The sequence below is a fragment of the Pocillopora verrucosa genome, chromosome 7 (assembly GCF_036669915.1).
Source record: "Pocillopora verrucosa isolate sample1 chromosome 7, ASM3666991v2, whole genome shotgun sequence".
Lineage (NCBI taxonomy): Eukaryota > Metazoa > Cnidaria > Anthozoa > Scleractinia > Pocilloporidae > Pocillopora > Pocillopora verrucosa.
In genome coordinates, this window is record NC_089318.1 from 20,262,483 (window position 1) to 20,286,531 (window position 24,049).

The window sequence follows — 24,049 nt, forward strand, 5'->3', positions numbered from 1 at the left end:
TTGGACGCACAAGCACCACCTTAAAACTTGAATCACTGTAGGCCCAAAAGTCTCTTTCCGTTCCTCACCCCTAAGATCTCAATCACGTCTCTAACCTTTCTTCTTTGATCTCTTGGTAACCCATAAAATACCGTTGCAAAACAATGAAGCTGAGACAAACGCTTATTATCTATTCTTATTATTATTTCTACTTTTGATGAATAATGACAAAGTACACGGGTCCTTGACCAGGTCGACCTCGCATATCAAATAGCTTCCTTCAACAACGAAGTCAGCAGGTCTCGGCCGAGAGACCTGCATGAGACTTTTACGAAATGTAGATAAACTCTAAATCCCAATTTACCAATCCTGTTTGTCTGTCAGTATTTTTAAATATTGGAAAAATCACCTAATTCTGTATTCGACTCATCAACGTCACGTTGCCGAGAGTTCTCTCCTCTTTTTGGTCAAACTTGATGCTTCAAAAGCTCATATACAAAAACATGTCCCACGGAATTAACACATGCGAAATATGAAGTGTTCTCCTTTCTTCAAAATGAAATTTATCCTTATACCAAGTTTCTTTGCGGCGAATCTTGAAATCCACAAAGGATTGCGATTTGTATGCATGACAATCATAACAGAGAAAGACAGATACTGTGTGCAAATTATTCAGTTCTAATAATTGGGCGTACCTAGTAGGATTTTGCAATGATATTTTTTGCCATACACGAAGGTTACAGTTCTTTAAGGTCCATCTTACTTGACCCACTGCGCGGTGCATAATCCATGGAAATTAGAACCCCCTTTAGTTCGTGACAAGGAGTGCTCTTGCATGTCTTTTACACTTTTGTGCCATCGAGTCTACCCCGAGTCAATGTATGTCTTTAAGTGTTACATTTGAGTTCCTCTCCCCTAAGATCTGAGACAGATCTCTATGTGTCATTCATCTTCTTAATCGAGAAACTATTTATCAGCAACCTTTACGAATCAGTGGTTTTTTGAGAGCGATGATTTTGATTGCTTTTCGACATGCTTTTTCAATTTGGGATGAATAGTGAATGACAGTTTGTTTTGTTTTGAGCGATCCCTTATGCCAAAAAGCATAGAGAACAGAAACAATAATAGTCGAAGTTTTGCCAGACTGTTTAATCAAGAAATAAGTGTTCTGCTATCGACTGGTCCTTTGTCGAACAATGGAAGATCAGCAAAGAGGCATAATATGGACCCCTTTTACTATACTCGAAGACCACGACTTCGCAGATGATATAGCCCTATTGTCCCACACACGACAGCACATTCAGGAAAAGACAGACCGGCTCAGCATATTCAGCAACCAGGTTGGCTTGAGAATTAGCTTGAAGAAGACGGAGGCCATGCGTGTTAATGTCCTTTCCCCAACAAAGATCAGGGTAAGAGGACAGGACATTCCATACACCAACAAGTTCACATACCTCGGAAGTGTGTTCTGCCAAGATGGGGGTACTAGTGTAGATATACAAAGTAGATTGAACAAAGCAAGAAATGCCTTTATGAGCTTAAGATCAATGTGGAGGTCAGCAGGCTACAGCACAAAGACGAAGCTTAGAATCTATCAGAGCTGCGTATTGTCAACTCTCCTTTACGGCTCGGAATGCTGGCGAATGACAGAACAGGACCTCTCAAAACTAGCATCCTTCCACGCAGCTAACCTCAGGAAGATTCTGAGAATCTTCTGGCCTCAGAAAATATCAAACGACCAGCTACTGAGGCAAACCAAGCAGGAAGATATTCGTACACTTGTCAACAGGAGAAGATGGAGGTGGATCGGTCATGTGATGCGGAAGGCCGGTAACAACATAGTCAGAATTGCAATGCACTGGACACCTGAAGGCAAACGAAGCAGAGGGCGCCCGAAAACAACTTGGCGCAGGACAGTAGAGAAGAGACTAAGGGGGTCAATTACAGCTCGAGCACCATTGAAAAGCTGGCTAAAGATAGACAGGGTTGGAAGGATTTCGTTGCTGCCCTATGTGCCACACAGGCATGATGGGTAGTAAGTAAGTGTTCTGAAAACGTCACAAATCAGGGACAAATTTTATTTGCTAGTTGTTCTTGGATAAATGTGTCTAAAGTCTTCCAACACGTGCACAGGTTAACTCATTTTACGCTTCGATCTCAATCACCAAAAAGAATTATATGAATTTGGTTTTCTTTTCATAAGTTTTACCGCGGAAAACGTTCGAAGATTGGGGTTAAATTTTCCAAAAGTGAAGTAATTGAAAGAAGTCTTAGTCACACAGGAAAGGGGTCACACTCTGACAATGATTAACCCTTTAATTATCGGATCAAATTTGTCATTCTCCTTACTATTAATCACTTCTTATAATGTTAGCTCAGAGAATTTAGTATTGGATCAACTAATTATCCCCAAATTGATATTGTTCTTTATTCTCATCACTCATCTGGCTGATATTGTATTGATATTGTAAGGAGAAATTCTGTCTTGGTCAGACATGGGAGGTAAAGGGTTAGTGATGGCAAAGGGAGTAGTCTAGGTTACATAATTGTTTATTTACGATTCAAATTCAAATGAAAGATGAAAAGAAAACAAAAGAGGTTATCCCTTTCAAGTTTTTCTCCTTAAATAATCAAAAACACAAAGTTACATCCGATAGAATTCACAATAAAATAGTTCAGAAATTTCCTAAAACATCAGTAAAATGGCATCTGAGTCTGTTCTTTAAAATGTTCAGAGTTTCTGCCTACGCCACGTCTTAAGGTAGATTATTCCATTCGTTGACTATATTTACAATTTAATTTCTTAACGGCCGAAAATCGTGTGCGAACGTAAAATACTCAAATAGATGCGGCCCGTTAAGACTGACCAGTTCAGTCTGTAATAAATGTATTCGTGCATAAAAACATAACAGTTGTTTTTTTTTTTCTACGAGAAAATTAGCCAAACAGCGCGCACAAATGTTGCGTATATTTTGTCCAATATAAGACGTCTCAAGCAGAGACGCCTTTGAGAGGCGGACAGCAACCGGAAGAAGAATAAAACTAATTCTGGCGCACTTTGAAGCCAATTTATCGAGGTCGCGTTTTAACATTTTAAACCAACGTGTCACCCTTAATTGCTTTCAGTACCAGAACCTTCTGCAGATTTCGATAAAATCAGGTCCTTTACGATCTCCGCGTTAACAAAACAGTACAGTAGCTTCATACATGCATTGATTATATATCCTGGCCGAGGTTCCTCCACTCCACTGTAATTTCTCTTGTAAATACCTCCAACATGCGGGTCGTGCAACAAATTCAAGTTTCCGACTTTCAAACCGAAATCTATCGTATCTTCGTCCATGAATGTTTTGGTAATGCCAAGCTTTACTTTTGTTACTTTGGCTTGTTTCAATTTAGGAATATATTTCGACACACCGGCTAAGATTTTTTGACCCTTGGCGCATTTCTCGTCGTCTGAGAGATTGAAGAATACATGCTCGAATTCTGGTTCCAGTTCTTCAGAGGTACTCACAGCCATGTTTGTCTCTGCTGCATAAGTCAACATTCCAACTCTGTTTCCTTTGTTGGAAAACGTGCAGAAGGGTCCCATACAGAAGAACATTGAAGGCATGTGGACGAGAGCTTCAGGCAGCTGCACCGTGGTAATTGCTTTGATTCTGTTGCATCTTTTTCTTGTGAAAGCGGAAATGCCAAGCATCTTGTTGAATTTGCCAATGTTGTACCACGAGGCGTTCACAGTTACTTCGGTGAAAATCTCTACGTTGCCACCAGCTGACAAATCTACGGCTTTTATCAAATATACGCCACAATCTTCGAGCGCTAAAATCTCAGTGACTTCAGTGTTTGCTCTAATTTCAACCATTTTCTTGTCTTGAAAGTGTTCCAGCTGACTTATGATAAATCTCCTCAACCTTGACCAATCCAAGAACTCCTCCGCAGTCTCAATTCCCATTTCTATCTCATCTGTCGCGACGTCTCCTTGGTACTCCCAAAAGACTTCGTAACTGGGGTCTTCGCTGACCATATTGGTGTACTCTTCTTTGAGTGCGTCATAAGTATCTAGAATCTCATCGAAAGGAACCAATGAACTTTTCAAGATAAAGTATCTGCCTCGACGCAGACGCAGCGGATGTAACGTTTCACCTCGACCTACCTCTTTTCAGAAACGACCGTACTTTCGGGTGAACTCGAGGGTGGCGTGTAAATAGTAGAGGGCTGTCTCCTTGTCAGCGTAATGAAAACCAAGCCCCATGCGCCCCGGAGTTACATCACTGCTTTCTCTCATCAACTCTCCATTTTTCTCTAAGAGATAAATTTGGAATTGTTGTGTTCTTGCCAATGCAAGAGCGGTGCAACAACCACCCACTCCTCCACCGATAACGACGATAGTCTGGCCTTTTGGAATGTCCATATCTCGAAATCGCAAATGGCCCTAAAAGATAAAAGACCCTTTCAGGGTGATGAACACGTTGAATCGCCAACGCGTTGACTCGCCAAATTGACTGAACCTTTAAGATGAGTTCAAATGGAAAGCTTGCTGATGCGTTGCAGGGGTTCTTAGATAAACATGATCAGGACATCACAGATGGAAATTCGTGTTTGGAAAAGCTAAAGTCACGATCAGACTTTACGATCCCTTAGGATCCGGCCGAATAAACGATCGCTAGTTTGTAACGTTAACTTGCTTAAACGGAGGCCTATTTTATAACCTACCATAAAGTATAACATGTCGAATTTGAAGCCTGTGGTTTTATGGTTGCATTGACCCAAGTTACGTAATCTCTGCCTGTGTGTTGAATTCTAACTGTATTACGAGAGAAGAGACCGTCAAAAACATCGATCACACTCATAGTTCCGGCTTCAGTCTGACCAGGCCAAATGTCGAGAAATTCCGCTGAATTCCGTGACAAAAGGCTTAAATTCAACTTCAATAAAGAACATACCTTGGTGAATGAAGAAGCGTAAATGATGAGTAGAATCCGCGGGCTGTTTCTTTTTTAAAGAGCTGTGACTAGTTGATGAATCTGGATGCACAAGCACCACCTGAAAACTTGAATCACTGTAGGTTCCAAAGGTCTCCTTCCGTTCCTCACCCCTAAGATCTAAATCACATCTCTAACCTTCTTCTTTGATCTATTGGTAACCCATAAAATACCGTTGCAAAACAGTGAGGGTGAGACAAATGCTTATTATCTATGCTTATTAGCATTTCTACTTTTGATGAATAATGACAAACTGCACGGGTCCTTGACCAAGTCGACCTCGCATATCGAATAGCTTCATACAACGACGAAGTTAACGGGTCTCTGCCGAGAGACCTGCATGAGACTTTTATGAAATGTAGATAAACTCTAAATCCTACTCTACCCATCCTGTTTATTCGATGTTTTTGTCTGTCAGTATTTTTAAATATTGGAAAAATCACTCACTTCTGTTGTCAACTCACGTTGCTTAGAGTTTTCTCTCCATTTTGGTCAACAGGATGCTTCAAAAATCATATACAAAACATGTCCCATGGAATTAACACATGCGAAATATAAATTGTTTTTCTTCAAAATGGAATTTATCCTTATATTACGTTTCTTTGACAAAGGATTATGATTAACTCTGATTTGTATCCATGACAATCATAACAGAGGAAGACAGATACTGTGCCCAAATTAATCGCTTCTGATGACTGGGCGTACACAATAGGATTTTGCAATAGTATATTTTGTCATAAACAGCGGATACAGCTCTTCAAAGTCCATCCTACCTGACCCACGGCGCGGTGCATGATCCATGCAAATTATAACCCCCTTTCATTCGTGACAATGTGTGCTCTTCCATCTCCTTTACATTTTTGTGCCATCGAGTCTACCCTGAGTTACTGTATGTCTTTAAGTATTTCATTTGAGTTCCTCTTCCCTAAGATATGAGACAGATGTCTACAGGTCATTCATCTTCTCAATCGGGAAACTATTTATCAGCAACCTTTACGAATCGGTGATTTTTTGAGGGCGATGATTTTGATTGCTTATCGACATACTTTTCAATTTGGGATGAATAATGGACGACAGTTTGTTTTGAACAAAACAATAATGGCTCACAAACACAGGGGAGGGGGATGGGGGAAGGGGGTACTAGGGAGATACATTTTTCTTGGTAAGTGCTGCAGGCCTCATAGAATTCGTACCCCAGTATAGTCTAGTATGTGGCAAATTAGAGACACCATCTTAGTCACTTTTGGGATAATTTATATTTGCCATCTCAAATGAGTCACAAAATGATGTTACTATAAATGGCTGAAATGCCAATTTGTAATGTTGTATTTAGCTTGAGATAGAGAAATAAACATTTCACTCTATTTTTGCGACGTTTTTGTATGAAAAGGAGGCCTCAGGCCCCGAACAAGCAGCCGTTGTTAAAATGGCAACAAGAGTGCTGCGACCTTTAAAAAAGGGGATTTTTGTGGATCCCCCCTGAGTGCCTAACTGCATGCAAAATTTGAAAGGGGGTTGAAAATTTTCATTTCCCAAGATATATGATTCTTACAGAGACTTTTTCTTAACTCCCAGATCAAATTTGTCACTCTCCTTACTGTTAATTATACAAATATTATGATGTAAGTTCAGAGAATTTTGTATTGGATTAACTAAATATCCCCAAATTGATATTTTTCTTTATTCTCATCACTCATCTGGCTGATATTGTATTGATATTGTAAGGAGAAATTCTGTCTTGGTCAGCCATGGGAGTTAAAGGGTTAGTGATGGCAAAGGGAGTAGTCTAGGTTACATAACTGTTTATTTACAATTCAAATACAAATGAAAGATGAAAAGGAAACAAACGAGATTATCCCTTTCAAGTTTGTCTCCTAAAATAATCAAAAACACAAAGTTACTTCCGATAGAATTCACAATAAAATAGTTCAGAAATTTCCTAAAACATCAGTAAAATGGCATCTGAGTCTGTTCTTTAAAATGTTCAGCGTTTCTGCCTACGCCACGTCTTAAGGTAGATTATTCCATTCGTTGACTATATTTACAAAGAAATAATACTTATAACTATTTAGCTGTGCAAGCAATGGTTTAAGGTTATGGCGATGGTTGGCTCTTAACGGCCGAAAATCGTGTGCGAACATAAAATACTCAAATAGATGCGGCCCGTTAAGACTGACCAGTTCAGTCTGCGATAAATGTATTCGTGCATAAAAACATAACACTTGTCTTTTTTTCTACGAGAAAATAAGCCAAACAGCGCGCACAAATGTCGCATATATTCTGTCCAATATTAGACGTCTCAAGCAGAGACGTCTTTGAGAGGCAGACAGCAACCGGAAGAAGAATAAAACTAATTCTGGCGCACTTTGAAGCCAATTTATCGAGGTCGCGTTTTAACATTTTAAACCAACGTGTCACCCTTAATTGCTTTCAGTACCAGAATCTTCTGCAGATTTCGATAAAATCAGGTCCTTTACGATCTCTGCGTTATCAAAACAATACAATAGCTTCATACATGCATTGATTATATATCCTGGCCGAGGTTCCTCCACTCCACTGTAATTTCTCTTGTAAATACCTCCAACATGCGGGTCGTGCAACAAATTCAAGTTTCCGACTTTCAAACCGAAATCTATCGTATCTTCGTCCATGAATGTTTGGGTAATGCCAAGCTTTACCTTTGTCACCTTGGCTTGTTTCAATTTAGGAATGTATTTCGACACACCGGCTAAGATTTTTTGACCCTTGGCGCATTTCACGTCGTCTGAGAGATTGAAGAATACACGCTCGAATTCTGGTTCCAGTTCTTCAGAGGTACTCACAGCCATGTTTGTCTCTGGTGCATAAGTCAACATTCCAACTCTGTTTCCTTTGTTGGAAAACATGCAGAAGGGTCCCATACAGAAGAACATTGAAGGCATGCGGACGAGAGCTTCGGGCAGCTGCACCGTAGTAATTGCTTTGATTCTGTTGCATCTTTTTCTTGTGAAAGCGGAAATGCCAAGCATCTTGTTGAATTTGCCAATGTTGTACCACGAGGCGTTCACAGTTACTTCGGTGAAAATCTCTACGTTGCCACCAGCTGACAAATCTACGGCTTTTATCAAATATACGCCACAATCTTCGAGCGCTGAAATCTCAGTGACTTCAGTGTTTGCTCTAATTTCAACCATTTTCTTGTCTTGAAAGTGTTCCAGCTGACTTATGATAAATCTCCTCAACCTTGACCAATCCAAGAACTCCTCCGCAGTCTCGATTCCCATTTCTATATCATCTGTCGCGACGTCTCCTTGGTACTCCCAAGGGTCTAGAACTCGGTAAAAGTCTTCTGGACGACCAAAGACTTCGTAACTGGGGTCTTTGCTGACCATATTGGTGTACTCTTCTTTGAGTGCGTCATAAGTATCTAGAATCTCATCGAAAGGAACCAATGAACTTTTCAAGATAAAGTATCTGCCTCGACGCAGCGGATGTAACGTTTCACCTCGACCTACCTCTTGTCGGAAACGACCGTACTTTCGGGTGAACTCGAGGGTGGCGTGTAAATAGTAGAGGGCTGTCTCCTTGTCAGCGTAATGAAAACCAAGCCCCATGCGCCCCGGAGTTACATCACTGCTTTCTCTCATCAACTCTCCATTTTTCTCTAAGAGATAAATTTGGAATTGTTGTGTTCTTGCCAATGCAAGAGCGGTGCAACAGCCACCCACTCCTCCACCGATAACGACGATAGTCTGGCCTTTTGGAATGTCCATATCTCGAAATCGCAAATGGCCCTAAAAGATAAAAGACCCTTTCAGGGCGATGAACACGTTGAATCGCCAACGCGTTGACTCGCCAAATTGACTCAACCTTTAAGATGAGTTCAAATGGAAAGCTTGCTGATGCGTTGCAGGGGTTCTTAGATAAACATGATCAGGACATCACAGATGGAAATTCGTGTTTGGAAAAGCTAAAGTCACGATCAGACTTTACGATCCCTTAGGATCCGGCCGAATAAACGATCGCTAGTTTGTAACGTTAACTTGCTTAAACGGAGGCCTATTTTATTACCTACCATAAAGTATAACATGTCGAATTTGAAGCCTGCGTTTTTATGGTTTCACTGACCTAAGTTACGTAATCTCTGCCCGTGTGTTTAATTCTAACTGTATTACGAGGGAAAAGACCGTCAAAAACATCGATCACACTCATAGTTCCGGCTTCAGTCTGACCAGGCCAAATGTCGAGAAATTCCGCTGAATTCCGTGACAAAAGGCTTAAATTCAACTTCAATAAAGAACATACCTTGGTGAATGAAGAAGCGTAAATGATGAGTAGAATCCGCGGGCTGTTTCTTTTTTAAAGAGCTGTGACTAGTTGATGAATCTGGATGCACAAGCACCACCTGAAAACTTGAATCACTGTAGGTTCCAAAGGTCTCCTTCCGTTCCTCACCCCTAAGATCTAAATCACATCTCTAACCTTCTTCTTTGATCTATTGGTAACCCATAAAATACCGTTGCAAATTAGTGAGGGTGAGACAAATGCTTATTATCTATGCTTATTAGCATTTCTACTTTTGATGAATAATGACAAACTGCACGGGTCCTTGACCAAGTCGACCTCGCATATCGAATAGCTTCATACAACGACGAAGTTAACGGGTCTCTGCCGAGAGACCTGCATAAGACTTTAATGAAATGTAGATAAACTCTAAATCCTACTCTACCCATCCTGTTTATTCGATGTTTTTGTCTGTCAGTATTTTTAAATATTGGAAAAATCACCCACTTCTATTGTCAACTCACGTTGCTTAGAGTTCTCTCTCCATTTTGGTCAAACAGGATGCTTCAAAAATCATATACAAAACATGTCCCATGGAATTAACGCATGCGAAATATAAATTGTTTTTCTTCAAAATGGAATTTATCCTTATATTAAGTTTCTTTGACAAAGGATTGTGATTAACTCTGATTTGTATCCATGACAATCATAACAGAGGAAGACAGATACTGTGCCCAAATTAATCGTTTCTAATGACTGGGCGTACACAATAGGATTTTGCAATAGTATATTTTGTCATAAACAGCGGATACAGCTCTTCAAGGTCCATCCTACCTGACCTACGGCGCGGTGCATGATCCATGCAAATTATAACCCCCTTTCATTCGTGACAATGTGTGCTCTTGCATCTCTTTTACATTTTTTTGCAATCGAGTCTACCCTGAGTAACTGTGTGTCTTTAAGTATTTCATTTTGAGTTCCTCTTCCCTAAGATATGAGACAGATGTCTACAGGTCATTCGTCTTCTCAATCGGGAAACTATTTATCAGCAACCTTTACGAATCGGTGATTTTTTGAGGGCGATGATTTTGATTGCTTATCGACATACTTTTCAATTTGGGATGAATAATGGACGACAGTTTGTTTTGAACAAAACAATAATGGCTCACAAACACAGGGGAGGGGGATGGGGGAAGGGGGTACTAGGGAGATACATTTTTCTTGGTAAGTGCTGCAGGCCTCATAGAATTCGTACCCCAGTATAGTCTAGTATGTGGCAAATTAGAGACACCATCTTAGTCACTTTTGGGAAAATTTGATATTTGCCATCTCAAATGCGTCACAAAATGATGTTACTATGAATGGTAGAAGTGCCAATTTGTAATGATGTATTTAGCTTGAGATAGAGAAATAAACATTTCACTCTATTTTTGCGACGTTTTTGTATGAAAAGGAGGCATGAGGCCCCGAACAAGCAGCCGTTGTTAAAATGGCAACAAGAGTGCTGCGACCTTTAAAAAGGGCATTTTTGTGGATCCCCCCTGAGTGCCTAACTGCATGCAAAATTTGAAAGGAGGTTGAAAATTTTCATTTCCCAAGATATTTGATTAATACAGAGACTTTTTCTTAACTCCCAGATCAAATTCGTCACTCTCCTAACTGTTAATTATACAAATCTTATGATGTAAGTTCAGAGAATTTAGTATTGGATTAACTAAATATCCCCAAATTGATATTTTTTCTTTTTTCTCATCACTCATCTGGCTGATATTGTATTGATATTGTAAGGAGAAATTCTGTCTTGGTCAGCCATGGGAGTTAAAGGTTATTGATGGCAAAGGGAGTAGTCTAGGTTACATAACTGTTTATTTACAATTCAAATTCAAATGAAAGATGAAAAGGAAACAAACGAGATTATCCCTTTCAAGTTTGTCTCCTAAAATAATCAAAAACACAAAGTTACTTCCGATAGAATTCACAATAAAATGGTTCAGAAATTTCCTAAAACATCAGTAAAATGGCATCTGAGTCTGTTCTTTAAAATGTTCAGCGTTTCTGCCTACGCCACGTCTTAAGGTAGATTATTCCATTCGTTCACAATATTTACAAAGAAAGAATACTTATAACGATTTAGCTGTGCAAGCTATGGTTTAAGTTTATGGCGATGGTTGGCTCTTAACGGCCGAAAATCGTGTGCAAACGTAAAATACTCAAATAGATGCGGCCCGTTAAGACTGACCAGTTCAGTCTGCCATAATTGTATTCGTGCATAAAAACATAACACTTGTTTTTTTTCTACGAGAAAATTAGCCAAACAGCGCGCACAAATGTCGCGTACATTTTGTCCAATATTAGACGTCTCAAGCAGAGACGTCTTTGAGAGGCAGACAGCAACCGGAAGAAGAATAAAACTAATTCTGGCGCACTTTGAAGCCAATTTATCGAGGTCGCGTTTTAACATTTTAAACCAACGTGTCACCCTTAATTGCTTTCAGTACCAGAATCTTCTGCAGATTTCGATAAAATCAGGTCCTTTACGATCTCTGCGTTATCAAAACAATACAATAGCTTCATACATGCATTGATTATATATCCAGGCCGAGGTTCCTCCACTCCACTGTAATTTCTCTTGTAAATACCTCCAACATGCGGGTCGTGCAACAAATTCAAGTTACCGACTTTCAAACCGAAATCTATCGTATCTTCGTCCATGAATGTTTGGGTAATGCCAAGCTTTACCTTTGTCACCTTGGCTTGTTTCAATTTAGGAATGTATTTCGACACACCGGCTAAAATCTTTTGACCCTTGGCGCATTTCTCGTCATCTGAGAGATTGAAGAATACATGCTCGAATTCTGGTTCCAGTTCTTCAGAGGTACTCACAGCCATGTTTGTCTCTGGTGCATAAGTCAACATTCCAACTCTGTTTCCTTTGTTGGAAAACATGCAGAAGGGTCCCATACAGAAGAACATTGAAGGCATGCGGACGAGAGCTTCGGGCAGCTGCACCGTAGTAATTGCTTTGATTCTGTTGCATCTTTTTCTTGTGAAAGCGGAAATGCCAAGCATCTTGTTGAATTTGCCAATGTTGTACCACGAGGCGTTCACAGTTACTTCGGTGAAAATCTCTACGTTGCCACCAGCTGACAAATCTACGGCTTTTATCAAATATACGCCACAATCTTCGAGCACTGAAATCTCAGTGACTTCAGTGTTTGCTCTAATTTCAACCATTTTCTTGTCTTGAAAGTGTTCCAGCTGACTTATGATAAATCTCCTCAACCTTGACCAATCCATAAACTCCTCTGCAGTCTCGATTCCCATTTCTATCTCATCTGTCGCGACGACTCCTTGGTACTCCCAAGGTTCTAGAACTCGGTAAAAGTCTTCTGGACGACCAAAGACTTCGTAACTGGGGTCTTTGCTGACCATATTGGTGTACTCTTCTTTGAGTGCGTCATAAGTATCTAGAATCTCATCGAAAGGAACCAATGAACTTTTCAAGATAAAGTATCTGCCTCGACGCAGCGGATGTAACGTTTCACCTCGACCTACCTCTTGTCGGAAACGACCGTACTTTCGGGTGAACTCGAGGGTGGCGTGTAAATAGTAGAGGGCTGTCTCCTTGTCAGCGTAATGAAAACCAAGCCCCATGCGCCCCGGAGTTACATCACTGCTTTCTCTCATCAACTCTCCATTTTTCTCTAAGAGATAAATTTGGAATTGTTGTGTTCTTGCCAATGCAAGAGCGGTGCAACAGCCACCCACTCCTCCACCGATAACGACGATAGTCTGGCCTTTTGGAATGTCCATATCTCGAACTCGCAAATGGCCCTAAAAGATAAAAGACCCTTTCAGGGCGATGAACACGTTGAAACGCCAACACGTTAACTCGCCAAATTGACTCAACCTTTAAGATGAGTTTAAATGGAAAGCTTACTGATGCGTTGCAGGGGTTCTTAGATAAACATGATCAGGACATCACAGATGGAAATTCGTGCTTGGAAAAGCTAAAGTCACGATCAGACTTTACGATCCCTTTGGATCCGGCCGAATAAACGATCATTAGTTTGTAACGTTAACTTGCGTGAACGGAGGCCTATTTTATTACCTACCATAAAGTATAAAATGTCGAATTTGAAGCCCGCGTTTTTATGGTTGCATTGACCTAAGTTACGTAATCTCTGCCCGTGTGTTTAATTCTAACTGTATTACGAGGGAAAAGACCATCAAAAACATCGATCAAGCTCATAGTTCCGGCTTCAGTCTGACCAGGCCAAATGTCGAGAAATTCCGCTGAATTCTGTGACACAAGGCTTAAATTCAACTTCAATAAAGAACATACCTTGGTGAATGAAGAAGCGTAAATGATGAGTAGAATCCGCGGGCTGTTTCTTTTTTAAAGAGCTGTGACTAGTTGATGAATCTGGATGCACAAGCACCACCTGAAAACTGGAATCACTATAAGTTCCAAAAGTCTCTTTCCGTTCCTCACCCCAAAGATCTCAATCACATCTCTAACCTTCTTCTTTGATCTCTTGGTAACCCATAAAATACCGTTGCAAAACAGTGAGGGTGAGACAAATGCTTATTATCTATGCTTATTAGCATTTCTACTTCTGATGAATAATGACAAACTGCACGGGTCCTTGACCAAGTCGACCTCGCATATCGAATAGCTTCATGCAACGACGAAGTTAACGGGTCTCTGCCGAGAGACCTGCATGAGACTTTTATGAAATGTAGATTAACTCTAAATCCTAATCTACCCATCCTGTTTATTTGATGTTTTTGTCTGTCAGTATTTTTAAATATTGGAAAAATCACCCACTTCTGTTGTCAACTCACGTTGCTTAGAGTTCTCTCTCCATTTTGGTCAAACAGGATGCTTCAAAGTTCATATACAAAACATGTCCCATGGAATTAACGCATGCGAAATATAAATTGTTTTTCTTTCTTCAAAATGGAATTTATCCTTATATTAAGTTTCTTTGACAAAGGATTGTGATTAACTCTGATTTGTATCCATGACAATCATAACAGAGGAAGACAGATACTGTGCCCAAATTAATCGTTTCTAATGGCTGGGCGTACACAATAGGATTTTGCAATAGTATATTTTGCTATAAACAGCGGATACAGCTCTTCAAAGTCCATCCTAACTGACCCACGGCGCGGTGCATGATCCATGCAAATTATAACCCCCTTTCGTTCGTGACAATGTGTGATCTTGCATCTCTTTTAAATTTTTGTGCCATCGAGTCTACCCTGAATCACTGTATGTCTTTAAGTATTTCATTTGAGTTCCTCTTCCCTAAGATATGAGACAGATGTCTACAGGTCATTCATCTTCTCAATCGGGAAACTATTTATCAGCAACCTTTACGAATTCATGATTTTTTGAGGGCGATGATTTTGATTGCTTATCGACATACTTTTCAATTTGGGATGAATAATGGACGACAGTTTGTTTTGAACAAAACAATAATGGCTCACGAAAACAGGGGAGGGGGATGGGGGAAGGGGGTACTTGGGAGATGCATTTTTCTTGGTATGTGCTGCAGGCCTCATAGAATTTCTACCCTAGTATAGTCTACTATGTGGCAAATTAGAGACACCATCTCACTCACTTTTCGCCATCTCAAACTAGTCACCTTTTTTAAGGCATGTACCCTATAAAGCCTGTTAGTTAAGTCGTCATTAAATTATACGCGAAAATTCTAATGCTGGCATGAAGCAAGTCAAACAAAAAGGTTATTGTGACACAACCAAAATCCATCGACCCCCAACCCTCTACCCATCATTGGTGATAAATAACAAGCGATCCCTTTTGCAAAAGAAGCATGAAGAACAGAAACAATAATAGTCGAAGTTTTGCCAGACTGTTTAATCAAGAAATAAGTGCTCTGAAAACGTCACAAATCAGGGACAAATTTTATGGGCAAGTTGTTCTTGGATAAATGTGTCCTAAGTCTTCCGACACGTGCACAGGTTAACTTAGTCTACGCTTCGATCTTAATCACCAAAAAGAATTACATAAATTTGGTTTATTTTTCAGAAGTTTTTCCACGGGAAAAGGTCGAAGATTGGGGTTAAATTTTCCAAAAATGAAGTAATTGAAAGAATTCCTAGTCACACAGGAAAAGGGTTACACCCTGACAATGATTAACCCTTTAGGAACAAGTCTCTGTAAAAATCAAACATCTTGGGAAATGAAAATTTTCAACCCCCCTTCAAATTTTGCACGTAGTTAGGCGCTTAGGGGGATGCACAAAAATGCCCTTTTTAAAGGTCGCAGCACTCTTGTTGCCATGGTAACAACGACTGCTTGTTCGAGGCCATCGCAAAAACATCGCAAAAATAGAGTGAAATGTTTATTTCTCTATCTCAAGCTAAATACAACATTACAAATGGCACTTCTTCCATACATAGTAACATCATCATTCACTGATTCACTCAATTTTTGTCGTGTAAAACAGGGAAAACGTTTCTCTGAATTTCTCCAAAAATACACCGATTCTGGAACTGAAACTACCCATCTACCTGGTTATCATATTCTAGTTTTTAAATATGTAAAAATCTCGTGTAGATCCGCCGACTTCGACATGTTTTAAATGACATACAAGTATAACAGTGTACCTTCAGAGGACTTCGGATTGCTCAAATTACCATGAAAGAAGGTGCAGCACTCTGGATTAGTGCAGTACTATCTGCATGATATGCACATGATTTGAGGTATATGTTTGTAGTTACGTCGAGTTGTCCTCCATGAAGGTTGATCAATTTTTTTAAAAGATGACAACCAGAGGCGAGATTTCTCTTCGGGTTATTGCTCATAAGATAACATTCTTTCAAAGCCTCGCACGTTTCGCTTATCTGAAACGTTTGTTGTTGAGAACATTAGATGTAAACATTGCCAAATTATGCAATAACAGATTTTGAGCTTTTTCCACTAATTGCCCCTATCAAAAAAATAGAGGCAGGCCTGTAGAGATTTTTACATATTTAAAAACTAGAATATTATAACCAGCTACGTGGGTGGTTTCAGTTCCAGAAACGGTGTACTTTTGGAAAAATTCAGATAAACGTTTTCCCTGTTTTACCCGACAACAAAAATGATGAATAATCTATTGGTGTGTCCACATTCACTCCCAGGGAAAATTAAATGTATCAAAGTGAAGACAAATGATGTTACTATGAATGGTAGAAGTGCCAATTTGTAATGTCGTATTTAGCTTGACATAGAGAAATAAACATTTCACTCTATTTTTGCGACGTTTTTGTATGAAAAGGAGGCCTCAGGCCCCGAACAAGCAGCCGTTGTTAAAATGGCAACACGAATGCTGCGACCCTTAAAAAGGGCATTTTTGTGCATCCCCCCTAAGTGCCTAACTGCAAGAAAAATTTGAAGGGGGGTTGAACATATTATACCTTATGGTAGCTAATAAAATTTAACTCACAGATCAAATTTGTCACTCTCCTTACTGTTAATTATACAATTCTTATGATGTAAGTTCAAAGAATTTAGTATTGGATTAACTAAATATCCCCAAATTGATATTTTTCTTTATTCTCATCACTCATCTGGCTGATATTGTATTGATATTGTAAGGAGAAATTCTGTCTTGGTCAGCCATGGGAGTTAAAGGGTTAGTGATGGCAAAGGGAGTAGTCTAGGTTACATAATTGTTTATTTACAATTCAAATACAAATGAAAGATGAAAAGGAAACAAACGAGATTATCCCTTTCAAGTTTGTCTCCTAAAATAATCAAAAACACAAAGTTACTTCCGATAGAATTCACAATAAAATGGTTCAGAAATTTCCTAAAACATCAGTAAAATAGCATCTGAGTCTGTTCGTTAAAATGTTCAGAGTTTCTGCCTACGCCACGTCTTAAGGTAGATTATTCCATTCGTTGACTATATTTACAAAGAAATAATACTTATAACTATTTAGCTGTGCAAGCAATGGTTTAAGTTTATGGCGATGGTTGGCTCTTAACGGCCGAAAATCGTGTGCAAACGTAAAATACTCAAATAGATGCGGCCCGTTAAGACTGACCAGTTCAGCCTGCGATAAATGTATTCGTGCATAAAAACATAACAGTTGTTTTTTTTTCTACGAGAAAATTAGCCAAACAGCGCGCACAAATGTCGCATATATTTTGTCCAATATTAGACGTCTCAAGCAGAGACGTCTTTGAGAGGCAGACAGCAACCGGAAGAAGAATAAAACTAATTCTGGCGCACTTTGAAGCCAATTTATCGAGGTCACGTTTTAACATTTAAAACCAACGTGTCACCCTTAATTGCTTTCAGTACCAGAATCTTCTACAGATTTCGATAAAATCAAGTCCTTTACGATCTCCGCGTTATCAAAACAATACAATAGCTTCATACATGCATTGATTATATATCCTGGCCGAGGTTCCTCCACTCCACTGTAATTTCTCTTGTAAATACCTCCAACATGTGGATCGTGCAACCAATTCAAGTTTCCGACTTTCAAACCGAAATCTATCGTATCTTCGTTCATGAATGTTTGGGTTATGCCTAGCTTTACCTTTGTCACTTTGGCTTGTTTCAATTTAGGAATGTACTTTGACACACCGGCTAAGATTTTTTTACCCTTGGCGCATTTCTCGTCGTCTGAGAGATTGAAAAATACATGCTCAAATTCTGGTTCCAGTTCTTCAGAGGTACTAACGGCAATGTTTGTCTCTGGTGCATAAGTCAACATTCCAACTCTGTTTCCTTTGTTGGAAAACATGCAGAAGGGTCCCATACAGAAGAACATTGAAGGCATGTGGACGAGAGCTTCAGGCAGCTGCACCGTAGTAATTGCTTTGATTCTGTTGCATCTTTTTCTTGTGAAAGCGGAAATACCAAGCATCTTGTTGAATTTGCCAATGTTGTACCACGAGGCGTTCACAGTCACTTCGGCGAAAATCTCTACGTTGCCACCAGCTAACAAATCTACGGCTTTTATCAAATATACGCCACAATCGTCGAGCGCTGAAATCTCAGTGACTTCAGTGTTTGTTCTAATTTCAACCATTTTCTTGTCTTGAAAGTGTTCCAGCTGACTTATGATAAATCTCCTCAACCTTGACCAATCCAAGAACTCCTCCGCAGTCTCGATTCCCATCTCTATCTCCTCCGTCGCGACGTCTCCTTGGTACTCCCAAGGTTCTAGAACTCTGTAAAAGTCTTCTGGACAACCAAAGACTTCGTAACTGGGGTCTTCGCTGACCATATTGGTGTACTCTTCTTTGAGTGCGTCATAAGTATCTAGAATCCACTTGACCGGAACCAATGAACTTTTCAAGATAAAGTATCTGCCTCGACGTAACGGATGTAACGTTTCACTTCGACCTACCTCTTGTCGGAATCGACCGTACTTTCGGGTGAACTTGAGGGTGGCGTGTAAATAGTAGAGGGCTGTCTCCTTGTCAGCGTAATGAAAACCAAGCCCCATGCGCCCCGGAGTTACATCACTGCTTTCTCTCATCAGCTCTCCATTTTTCTCCAAGAGATAAATTTGGAATTGTTGTGTTCTTGCCAATGCAAGAGCGGTGCAACAGCCACCCACCCCTCCACCGATAACGACAATAGTCTGGCCTTTTGGAATGTCCATATCTCGAACTCGCAAATGGCCCTAAAAGATAAAAGACCTTTTCAGGGCGATGAACACGTTGAATCGCCAACACGCTGACTCGCCAAATTGACTCAACCTTTAAGATGAATTCAAATGGGAAGCTTGCTGATGCGTTGCAGGGGTTCCTAGATAAACATGATTATGACATCACAGATGGAAATTCGTGTTTGGAAAAGCTAAAGTCACGATCAGACTTTACGATCCCTTAGGATCCGGCCGGATAAACGATCGCTAGTTTGTAAAAATAACTTGCTTGAACGGCGGCCTATTTTATTAGCTACCATAAGGTATAATATGTTGAATTTGAAGCCACTGTTTTTATGGTTGCATTGACCTAAGTTACTTAATCTCTGCCCGTGTGTTTGCGTTGAATTCTAACTGTGTTATGGGGGAAAAGACCGTCAAAAAAATCAATCACACACATAGTTCCGGCTTCAGTCTGACCAGACCAAATGTTGAGAAATTCCGCTGAATTCCGTGACACAAGGCTTAAATTCAACTTCAATAAAGAACATACCTTGGTGAATGAAGAAGTGTAAATGATGAGTAGAATCCGCGGGTTCTTTCTTTTTTAACGAGCTGTGCCTAGTTGATGAATTTGGACGCAGAAGTACCACCTTAAAACTGGAATAAAACAGGATGCTTCAAAGTTCATATACAAAACATGTCCCACGGAATCAACACATGCGAAATATAAAGTGTTTTTCTTTCTTCAAAATGGAATTTATCCTTATATTAAGTTTCTTTGACAAAGGATTGTGATTAACTCTGATTTGTATCCATGACAATCATAACAGAGGAAGACAGATACTGTGCCCAAATTAATCGTTTCTAATGACTGGGCGTACACAATAGGATTTTGCAATAGTGTATTTTGCCATAAACAACGGATACAGCTCTTCAAAGTCCATCCTAACTGTCCCACGGCGCGGGGTATGATCCATACAAATTATAACCCCCTTTCGTTCGTGACAATGTGTGCTCTTGCATCTCTTTTACATTTTTTGTGCCATCGAGTCTACCCTGAGTCACTGTATGTCTTTAAGTATTTCATTTGAGTTCCTCTTCCCTGAGATATGAGACAGATGTCTACAGGTCATTCATCTTCCTAATCGGGAAACTATTTATCAGCAACCTTTACGAATTCATGATTTTTTGAGGGCGATGATTTTGATTGCTTATCGACATGCTTTTCAATTTGGGATGAATAATGAATGACAGTTGAACGAAATGAACAAAAGAATATTGGCTCTCGAATACGGGGGAGGGAGGAATGTGCCGCAGGATTTATAGAATTCCTACCCCAGTATAGTCTATTATGTGGCAAATTAGAGACACCATCTTAGTCACTTCTGGGTAAATTTAATTTTCGCCATCTCAATTTAGTCACCTTTTGTTAATGCATCTACCCTATAAAGCCTTTTAGTTAGGTCGTCATTAAATTATACGCGAAAATTCTAATGCTGCCATGAAGCAAATGAAACAAAAGCCAATTTATCGGGGTCATATTTTAACATTTTAAACCAACGTGTCACCCTTAATTGCTTTCAGTGCGAGAACCTTCTGCAGATTTCGATAAAATCAGGTCCTTCACGATCTCCGCGTTATCAAAACAATACAATAGCTTCATACATGCATTGATTATATATCCAGGCCGAGGTTCCTCCACTCCACTGTAGTTTCTCTTGTAAATACCTCCAACATGTGGGTCGTGCTACAAATCCAAGTTTCCAACTTTGAAACCGAAATCTATTGTATCTTCATCCATGACCTTTGCCTTTGTCACTTTGGCTTGTTTAAATTTAGGAATGTATTTCGACACACCGGCTAAGATTTTTTACCCTTGGCGTATTTCTCGTTTTTGAGAGATTGAAGAATACATGCTCGAATTCTGGTTCCAATTCTTCAGAGGTACTCACGGCCATGTTTGTCTCTTGTGCATAAGTCAACATTCCAACTCTGTTCCCTTTGTTGGAAAAAATGTAGAAGGGTCCCATACAGAAGAACATTGACGGCATGTGGATGAGAGCTTCGGGCAGTTTCGCCGTGGTAATTGCTTTGATTCGGTTGCATCATTTCCTTGTTAGAGCGGAAATACCAAGCATCTTGTTGAATTTGCAAATGTTGTACCACGAGGCATTCACAGTTACCTAGGCAAAAACCTCTACGTTGCCCCTAGCTGACATATCTAAGGCTTTTATTAAGTATACACCACAATCTTCAAGCGCTGAAATCTCAGTGACTTCAGTGTTTCTTCTAATTTCAGCTATTTTCTTGTCTTGAAAGTGTTCCACCTGATTTATGATAAATCTCCTCAACCTTGACTAATCCAGTAACTCCTCCGCAGTCTCGATTCCCATTTCTATCTCTTCCGTCGCGACATCTTCTTCGAACTCCCAAGGTTCTAGAACTCGGTAAAAGTCTTCTGGACGACCAAAGACTTCGTAACTGGGGTCTTTGCTGACCATATTAGTGTTCTCTTCTTTGAGCGCATCATAAGTATCTAGAATCTCCTTGACAGGAACCAATGAACTTTTCAAGATAAAGTATCTGCCTCGACGCAGCGGATGTAACGTTTCACTTCGACCTACCTCTTGTCGAAATCGACCGTACTTTCGGGTGAACTTGAGGGTGGCGTGTAAATAGTAGAGGGCTGTCTCCTTGTCAGCGTAATGAAAACTAAGCCCCATGCGCCCCGCAGTTGCATTCCTGCTTTCTCTTATCAACTCTCCATTTTTCTCCAAGAGATAAATTTGGAATTGTTGTGTTCTTGCCAATGCAAGAGCCGTGCAACAGCCACCCACCCCTCCACCGATAACGACATTGGTCCTGCCTTCTGGAATGTCCATATTTCGAACTCGCACAGCACTACTTAAAAGGGGAAAGAACTTTTCAGGGCGATGAACACGATGAATCGCCAACAAATCGACTGGCCAAATTGACTCAACTTTTAAGATAGAATTCAAATTGGCATGCTTGCTGATGCATTGTAGGGGTTCTTAAATAAACATGATCAAGACGTCACAGATAGAAATTCGTGTTTGGAAAAGCTAAAGTCACGATGCGAGAAGCCCTTAGGACCCGGCCGGATGAACGATCGCGAGTTTGTAACGAGTTAATTTGCTTGAACTGCAGATTATTTTATCAGCTACCATAAGGTATGAAATGTTGAATTTGAAGCCTGTGTTTTTGTGGTCGCAATGACCTAAGTGATGTCTACTTCCTGCCTGTGTGTGTGTGTGTTTGCGTTGAATTCTAATTGTATAACAGGGAAAAAAAACCGTCAAAAAACATTGATCACACTGAAAGTTCCGGCTTCAGTTTAACCCGGCCAAATGTCGAGAAATTTTAAATTCCGCGAGACAAAGCTTAAACTCAGCTTTAATAAAGGACATGCTTCATTGAATGAAGAAGCGTAAATGACGAGTCCGCGGGTTCGTTCTTTTTTAACAGACTGCTACTAGTTGATGAATTTTAACGCAACACCCTAAAACTTGAGTCTCTTTCCGTTCCTCACCCCTAAGATAGGAATCAAATCTCTGACGTTTCTTCTTTGATCTATCGGTAATCCATAGAATACAGTTGCAAAACAATGAGTAGAGTGGAATAAATGCTTATCATTTATGCTTATTAGCATTTCTACTTGTGATGAATAATGACAAAAATCACGGGTCCTTGACCAAGTCAACCTAGCATATCAAATAGCTTTATACAACGACGAAGTCAGTAGTTCTCAGCCGAAAGACCTGCATGAGACTTTTATATGAAATGTAGATAAATTCTAAATTCCAATTTACCCATCCTGTTCACTTGATTTTTTGTCTGTCAGTATTTTTAAATATTGGAAACATCACCCACTTCTGTAGGCAACGTCATGTTACTGAGAGTTCTCTCTTCATTTTGGTCAAACTGGATGCTTCAAAAGCTTATAATGTATACAAAACATGTCTTAAGGAATTAACACCTGCAAAATATAAAGTGTTTTTCTTTCTTCAAAATGGAATTGATCCTTATACCAAGTTTCTTTGTGGCGAATCTTGAAATCCACAAAGGATTGCGATTTGTATGCATGACAATCATAACAGACAGATACTGTGAGCAAATTAATCAGTTCTGTTGATTAGGCTTTCACAATAGGATTTTTCAACAGTATATTTTGCCATACACAGGGAATACAGTTCTTCAAAGTCCATCTTACTTGACCCACGGTGCGGTGCATAATCCATGCAAATTATAACCCCCTTTCGTTCGTGAAAAAGTGTGCTCTTGCATGTCTTTTACACTTTTGTGCCATCGAATCTACCCTGAGTCATTTAAGTGTTATATTTGACTTCCTCTTCCCTAAGATCTGAGACAGATCTCCATGTCATTCTCGATCGCGAAACTATTTATCAGCAACCTTTACGAATCTGTGATTTTTTGAGGGCGATGATTTTGATTGATGCTTATCGACATGTTTTTCAATTTGAGATGAATAATAATGAATGACAATTTGTTTTGAACAAAAGAATAGTGGCTCTCGAACACGGGGAGGGGGGGGGTACTTAGGTACATTTTTCTCGGTTGGCTTCTGTATCTTCAACTCGTAACTTCTTGACTTAAACTCAAATACCACCGAAATTGTAGACCTTAGCGCGGTCCATACCTGTTTACACTCGTGCGATTTTATTGCGTGATTTTGCCAACTATCATCAACTATTATGGACCGTTTGACCGCAAATATTAAAATCAATGATGGTGAATGAAAGTTGAAACTATCATAGCGGTACTATTCTTTTTCTCTAATTGGATGGAACGGGAAAAACTTGTGTCACTTTCGTTCAGGAGATTTTTCATAAATGTCAACACGAGTCCTCAAATTTGCAACCATACGCTCGGCTGGCTGAAACCGCGTATTCCATGATATGGCATGGGTTCTAGTGGGTTCAAGCAAATGGCGCAGTATAACATCTAGTGCTCTCGATGAAAAATATCAAAAGAAAAATCTCTCTGTTGATGTCATTTTTATTTCCAGCAGAAAGAGCTGTTCCATTTGATTTCTTAGATTAGAAAAAAATCTTTTTTTTTTTTGCACCTGGGAACATGTATCTAGATTTATTACAAAAATACAACTTTTCAACTGAAGTCCCTCCCCTCCCGGCTATTTACAGATCTGCCTATTA

The 24,049-nt window shown here is 39.8% G+C and overlaps 4 protein-coding genes across 5 annotated transcripts; all 4 read right to left on the reverse strand.

The window, feature by feature from the left end:
- Positions 1-3,091: 3,091 nt before the first annotated feature.
- On the reverse strand, positions 3,092-4,006 carry LOC136282589 (uncharacterized). Its single transcript, XM_066170268.1, has one exon. It carries the CDS (start codon positions 4,004-4,006, stop codon positions 3,092-3,094), a length of 915 nt encoding a protein of 304 aa, XP_066026365.1.
- A 3,378-nt stretch (positions 4,007-7,384) lies between these two features.
- Positions 7,385-8,716, reverse strand: LOC136282590 (uncharacterized). Its single transcript, XM_066170269.1, has one exon. The coding sequence runs from the start codon at positions 8,714-8,716 to the stop codon at positions 7,385-7,387; it is 1,332 nt and encodes a 443-aa protein (XP_066026366.1).
- A 2,898-nt stretch (positions 8,717-11,614) lies between these two features.
- On the reverse strand, positions 11,615-13,040 carry LOC131781847 (uncharacterized). Its single transcript, XM_059098564.2, has one exon. It carries the CDS (start codon positions 13,038-13,040, stop codon positions 11,709-11,711), a length of 1,332 nt encoding a protein of 443 aa, XP_058954547.2. The 3' UTR covers positions 11,615-11,708.
- Positions 13,041-17,078: 4,038 nt separating this feature from the next.
- Positions 17,079-21,787, reverse strand: LOC131781840 (uncharacterized). 2 transcript variants are annotated; one of them, XM_066169674.1, is made up of 3 exons: positions 20,520-21,787; positions 19,405-19,511; positions 17,079-18,887 (listed from the first exon to the last, which is right to left on the reverse strand). In XM_066169674.1, exon 3 carries the CDS (start codon positions 18,864-18,866, stop codon positions 17,535-17,537), a length of 1,332 nt encoding a protein of 443 aa, XP_066025771.1. In that variant the 5' UTR covers positions 18,867-18,887; positions 19,405-19,511; positions 20,520-21,787; the 3' UTR covers positions 17,079-17,534. The 2 variants fall into 2 exon arrangements, with proteins under 2 accessions (XP_066025771.1, XP_066025773.1); XM_066169676.1 differs by having other exon boundaries at positions 19,310-19,511.
- Positions 21,788-24,049: the final 2,262 nt, after the last annotated feature.

Excerpts from the sequence above, each read along its gene's own strand:
- LOC136282589 (XM_066170268.1), bottom strand. The coding sequence starts at position 4,006 with ATGGTCAGCGAAGACCCCAGTTACGAAGTCTTTTGGGAGTACCAAGGA.
- LOC136282590 (XM_066170269.1), bottom strand. The coding sequence starts at position 8,716 with ATGGACATTCCAAAAGGCCAGACTATCGTCGTTATCGGTGGAGGAGTG.
- LOC131781847 (XM_059098564.2), bottom strand. The coding sequence starts at position 13,040 with ATGGACATTCCAAAAGGCCAGACTATCGTCGTTATCGGTGGAGGAGTG.
- LOC131781840 (XM_066169674.1), bottom strand. The coding sequence starts at position 18,866 with ATGGACATTCCAAAAGGCCAGACTATTGTCGTTATCGGTGGAGGGGTG.